This window comes from Myotis brandtii, unplaced genomic scaffold (assembly GCF_000412655.1).
Source record: "Myotis brandtii unplaced genomic scaffold, ASM41265v1 scaffold446, whole genome shotgun sequence".
NCBI classification, from domain to species: domain Eukaryota; kingdom Metazoa; phylum Chordata; class Mammalia; order Chiroptera; family Vespertilionidae; genus Myotis; species Myotis brandtii.
The window spans coordinates 1,137,435-1,143,434 of record NW_005367057.1 but is presented as its reverse complement, the minus strand read 5'-3'; the positions used below and the strand labels follow the sequence as shown (position 1 = coordinate 1,143,434).

Genomic DNA, 6,000 nt, shown 5'->3' with positions numbered 1-6,000 from the left:
TCGCCCGGATCTGGAGCTCAGAGCCTGAGACTCCCTCCCGATTGAAAATGACAACCGCACCCTCAGCCGCCAGCCCACTCCACATGCAACCTCCACACCTTAGTATTTTACTTCCGCACTGCGCCTCCTCTGAGTCTCGGTATGGTTTTCTCTTTCCTTCTAGTTGTAGGATTTCCACTCAGCCAGCCTTCCTGTGGTTCTGGATGATGTCCTTCCCGTCTTTTAGTTGTATTTTTGAAGTGGTTGTTCGAGGCAGCAAACTCCGGTGTTTACCTATGCCACCATCTTGGTTCTCCTCTGTAAGCTTTTCTGTGGGACTTTTGTGGCTCATAAGAAAAATGAGGCAAAAGTTAGAGTGTGATTTTTTGTTTTCCCATTTCAGACTAAGTGGTAATTTGTACCGTAAAAAATTTAAATTTTAAATAATAGCAGTATAAGTTTAATGATTTAAACAATTATCTATTTTCTCTCTAATATTGTTTTTTAGGGACATTTAGGATTAATGGGACCTGATGGAGAACCAGGAATTCCAGGATATAGAGTAAGCAAATCTAATCCTATATAATAAAAGGCTAATATGCAAATAGACCAAACGGTGGGACAACCTGTTGCTATGACACGCACTGACCACCAGGGGGCAGACGCTGAATGCAGGAGCTGCCCCCTGGTGGTCAGTGCACTCTCAGAGTGGTAGTGCTGCTCAACCTGAAGCCGGCTCAAGGCTGACAAGCGTAGCTGCAATACCAGGAGCCTCTCCTGCTAAGCTAGCAGGCAGACATCCCCTGAGGGGTTCTGGACTGTGAGAAGGCGCAGACCAGGCTGAGGGACCCTCCTTCCCCCACCTCCCCCCCTCCCCCCAGCACACAAATGTCGTGCACTGGGCCTCTAGTTGGAAATAAGAAAGTGTATATTTGCATGAAAACATTTATATAAAAATGTTATCCCGAGTATGCAAATTAAGGTACAATCTCCCTGATAGACCTTTTAAACATATTAGGCCTCATCCCCTTATAGAGTGAATCCTATTTTTCTTCCAAAATAGTGCAATATCTAATAGTGTGGCCCTGGTGGTTTTAGGTAGAGCATGCACAAATGTTATTGAGAATGTCTACTCGCTTGTCCTTTTGTTAGGGCCATCAAGGTCAACCAGGACTTTCTGGGTTGCCAGGACCTAAAGGAGAAAAGGTATGCATGTGTGTATATTGACTTTTTAATCCTAAGGTTAAACATTGAATTCATGTGTTCTTTCTGAAAGTATGCATGGCAACTATTTCAAAGAATAAAAGAAGCCCTTTTCAATTGAGGAAGTATTGCAAATTCTAGAAGAAAAACAAAGAAATAACAATGGGTGAAAATTTTCAATAAATCATTAAACTGTCTTCCATAGGTTGTTTCAAGATTGAGGTGAAATAATATATATTCAAGTATTTTGCAACCTATAAAGTTTTATAAAAGTAAAATTAAGTTGTTATTGAAAGAGGTTGTGGGGCTGTAGATTAAATGACTAACCATAGTACATTTATAGTAAAATGTTTTATGAGTTAAGAATAACTACAACAGTACTCCACTTGATTTGTAACATCATTAGAAACCTGACACAGAAAAATCGTAAGCTGCTTTTTATGTAATTAACTCAGATTAATTCAAGGAGAACTGCATATGAATTACAACTATGAATAAAATATCATGCTAAGTTTTGTAGGTAAAAATTTTCCATTTAAAAAGGATAAAACCAGATTGTATATTTCATGACATATTAGAAAATAATAGGCTGTATAGTGTGCTGATCATTTTATTAACTTGTCGTTTTGTAAATCATTATCTTCGTTTTAGGGTTATCCAGGAGAAGATAACACAGTCCTAGGACCACCTGGGCCTCGAGGTGAACCAGTAGGTCTTTTTCTGAAATTATTTTGATGTTCAAGATAAAATGTAATTACTATAATAGATTCAAAACATCAGTCACATCCTTTCAAAGAATTTTATTTTGTTACTTTTGTAACATGATCTTTATAGAACAGCAGTATCTGTAGCGACATAATCTAAATATGAAAGCTATTTATATGCAGGTCAAGGTCCTTTGTACAATATGTAAGTTTAATACAGTGACTTTCTAAATCTAACTTTCAGCATTAAAAGCATGATAACACCTTTTATAGAGATTATTTTAAAATTACATACTGTAGACATTTTAGGGGAGATATTTCTTTAGTCACCAAATTCAGATTTATTTCTGAAGTATTTTAAAATATCTGATTTGTACCCCTTTTATAGTAGTTTACACACAGCAAATGATTTAAAGACTCATTTAACCTGAGGGCCTGGAGGTGGAGTGGAAGCAGGAGCTGGCAGGAAGAGGTTAACCTTGGGGAAAAAGAAAGACCTACGTAATACTTTCAACAATAAAGATTAAAAAAAAAAAAGACTTCTAACCAGTTTTTTATATTCAAAGTACAAGATAAACCAATGGACTTTATTGTAACCACTAGAGTGTGAAAAGCTCATTGGTCTGGTTTCAGATTCTACATTGCAACTAATCTTTAAGAAAGATTTTTGGTGGAGTTTTAGTATGGTATCTAATAAGAACATTACAGTATGGAGTTTCCTCAAAAAGTTAAAAATGGAACTCCCATTTGACCCAGTAATCCCACTTCTAGGACCAAATCCCAAGAAACCAGGAACACCAATCAGAAAGGAAATGTGCATCCCTATGTTCATAGCAGCACAATTTACAATAGCTAAGATTTGGAAACAGCCTATATGCCCATCAGCAGATGAGTGATTTAAAAACTGTGATACATCTATGCAATGGAATACTATGCTATTAAAAAAAAAAAAAGAAGTAACTTTTACCATTTGCAACAGCATGGATGGAACTGGAGAGCATTATGCTAAGCGAAATAAGCCAGTCGGAGAAAGATAAATATCACATGATCTCACTCATATGTGGGATATAATGATCAACATAATTTGATGAACAAAAATAGATCCAGAGACAAATGGCAGGGGAGGTGGGGGTGGGGGGTAGTTAGAGAGCAACCAAAGGACTTGTATGCATGCATATTAGCATAACCAATGGACACAGACACTGGGGCGGTGGGGGCTTGCCTGGGGTGGGAATGGCTGGAGGGGTGAGGGTCAATGGGCTGGTGGTGGGGAGGAGACATATGTAAAACTTTAGACAATAATAATAATAAGAAAAGGTCAAAGGGAGTACTAGCTATCTGGGAGAGAAAGGAGTTTGCAATGTTTCAAAGGGTGGAAATGGAAAACCTGATTCAAAGGGTGATGTTTAAGCAGACCTGTAGGAACCGGTCAAGGGCACATGCCTGGGTTGCGGGCTCCATCCCCAGTCGGGGGCATGCAGGAGGCAGCGGATCAATGATTCCCTCTCATCTTTGATGTTTCTATCTGTCTCTCCCTCTCCCTTCCTCTCTGAAATCCATAAAAACATATTTTAAAAAAATAAAAAAGAATCCTCAAGCAGAAAGATCAGAATATGTAGTCACTCCAGATATTTTGAACTGGATTTTTAGTGGTCATTGAAAGTTATACATTGTTATAGAAATAGAAAGGAAAGATTCTAGAATTTTTCTGATTAAAGCAAGCCATTTCGTATGCCTAGAGGCAAACTTATCTTTAAGAATATATAAGCCCTAGCTGGTTTGGCTCAGTGGATAGAGCGTGGGCCTGTGGACTGAAGGGTCCCAGGTTCGATTCCAGTCAAGGGCACATGCCTGGGTTGTGGGCCCGATCTTTAGTTGGGGGCATGCAGAAGGCAGCCAATCAATGATTCTCTCTCATCATTGATGTTTCCATCTCCTTCTCCCTTCCTCTCTGAAATCAATAAAAATATATTTTAAAAAATTTTAAAGAATATATAAGATTCTTTATTAAAAGAGAAGGCTCCCCCTGACTGGTTTGGCTCAGTGGATAGAGCATCGGCCTGCGGACTGAAAGGTTTCAGGTTCGATTCCAGTCAAGGGCATGTACCTTGGTTGAAGGCTCATCCCCAGTAGGGGGTGTGCAAGAGGCAGCCGATCAATGTTTCTCTCTCAACGATGTTTCTAACTCTCTATCCCTCTCCCTTTCTCTCTGTAAAAAATCAATAAAATATATTTTTAAAAAAGAGAGAAGGCTCTAATCCTCTGAGAGGGAAAAATATGGAAATAATGCAGAAATTTAAAAGCAAATGGAAAAGTATGGGTAAATGGAGTATAGTAGTACTTCTTTTCCCCAGATTCAGCTTTTCCAGGATCTAAGAATGTCACTGAAATTTAATAAATATATTAAGTTTTCAATTAGCAATAATCGCGCCTCGGATAAACCTCATTGGCTACGATACTGCCACTGCACAAAGCTGATAATAAATATATTAAAAGTCTAACATAACACTGGTGATTTTAACTAGTATACATGGGACAGATGGGAAACTTAAACAAGATTCTAAATAATTAAAAAGCAGAATCAAAGATCATGGGTTTTACATTATGTCTATTATCTTTATTTTTCACAAAGGAATAAGTTAAAGTTTATCAACTAATTGTTCAGAATAAATTTTATGGTTTTCCCAGCTAATTTCAATCTGAGCTTCTTTTCAGAAAGTAGGTCCTCGTATGTGATAATTGATTTTTTCAAGTGTATTTTAGACTAGATCATTTGAACAGCTTATATCAAAAATTTTATATTAGAAATGTTTAGAAAAGTTAGAAGTGTGTGAGTTTATTAAATTAGTTTTTACATTAAAGATTAAAATTAATAAGTGTAGTGTTTTTTAGGTTAATTTGTCTTAAGATTTTTAAATTTCACAGATTAGAGAATAAATAATATAATTAATTATTAAGAACTGTAAAGTATAGTAAGTGAAATTAAATGGCTGAGTGGTCCTGCTTAAATCTTTTTTAATTTATATTTATTTATGCTTCATTTTTAAAATATTTTTTTCTAGCAGAATCATGAGAATCTCTTTAAAAATGCAATGTTTATGATGTTCTTTGTGTCATTGAAATTCAATGCTTTGAAATTACTTAATGGAACTTAATAAATTTATTATGCATTTGGTTACGAATTTTTAGATCCAGCTGTGAAATTGATTATTTTTGCATGTGGTCTCTGTAGGGTCCAATGGGGGAACAAGGAGAGAGAGGAGAGCCTGGAGAAGAGGGATATAAGGTAATCACTGCAAATTTCACACCTTGCTTCTAAGCTTGAATAGGGTTCTCTGTTGTTCTGCTCAGTTTCAAATGAAAATAAGCATCATTGAGATCATTAGTAATGTCATGGGTTTTTTTTATCCTAGAAGTCCAGCTGTTTGCGCTTTCTGTTCCTTCTTTCTCGAATCATCTCCTCCCATTGCTGCTTTCTTCTCATCTTTCAGATGTTAGCTGAAATGTTCCTTCCTGAGAGGCCTTCTCTAACTGCCCTTTCTATCCATCACTTTATATCATATTACTTGTTTATCCTTCATGACATTTAATGCTATCTATAATACCTTATTTTACATATTTGTGGGGGGAGTTGTTTATTATCTATCTCCCACCACCAAAATTTAAGATCCATGAGTATAACACTGTCTTTTTCATTATTATATCCCCAATTTTTAGAACACAAAGTCCCTGGTATATAGTAGGAATTCAATAAAAAGTTGTCAGGTGGATGGGTGAAAGTCATAATGTTCTCAAGCCTTATCTCAATTCTTACCCTCATCCATTCTCAGAAGGACTTTATGTGACCAATTTAATCAGCCAAAATTAGACTAGAATTTATTCAGTGTCATTTTTTATTAGCTCAATTGTTTTGAAGATGTTCTGTATTCTTGCTTTATATCTTTTCCCTTTATGTGACCAATTTAATCAGCCAAAATTAGACTAGAATTCATTCAGTGTCATTTTTTTATTAGCTCAATTGTTTTGAAGGTGTTCTGTATTCTTGCTTTATATCTTTTCCCTTTCAGTTTATAATGTCAGTTGCTAAACAAAATCTGCTAACTCTCTTTTTATA

The 6,000-nt window shown here is 36.2% G+C and overlaps 1 protein-coding gene across 1 annotated transcript in view; it reads left to right on the top strand.

Moving 5' to 3' along the window:
• COL24A1 (collagen, type XXIV, alpha 1) overlaps positions 1–6,000 on the top strand; it is a 197,112-nt gene that overhangs the window by 119,593 nt on the left and 71,519 nt on the right. Inside the window, exons 24-27 of the mRNA XM_005874588.2 lie at positions 488–541; positions 1,132–1,185; positions 1,834–1,890; positions 5,119–5,172. Of these exons, the coding sequence (XP_005874650.2) occupies positions 488–541; positions 1,132–1,185; positions 1,834–1,890; positions 5,119–5,172 (219 nt within the window). The remainder of the gene's footprint in view (positions 1–487; positions 542–1,131; positions 1,186–1,833; positions 1,891–5,118; positions 5,173–6,000) is intronic.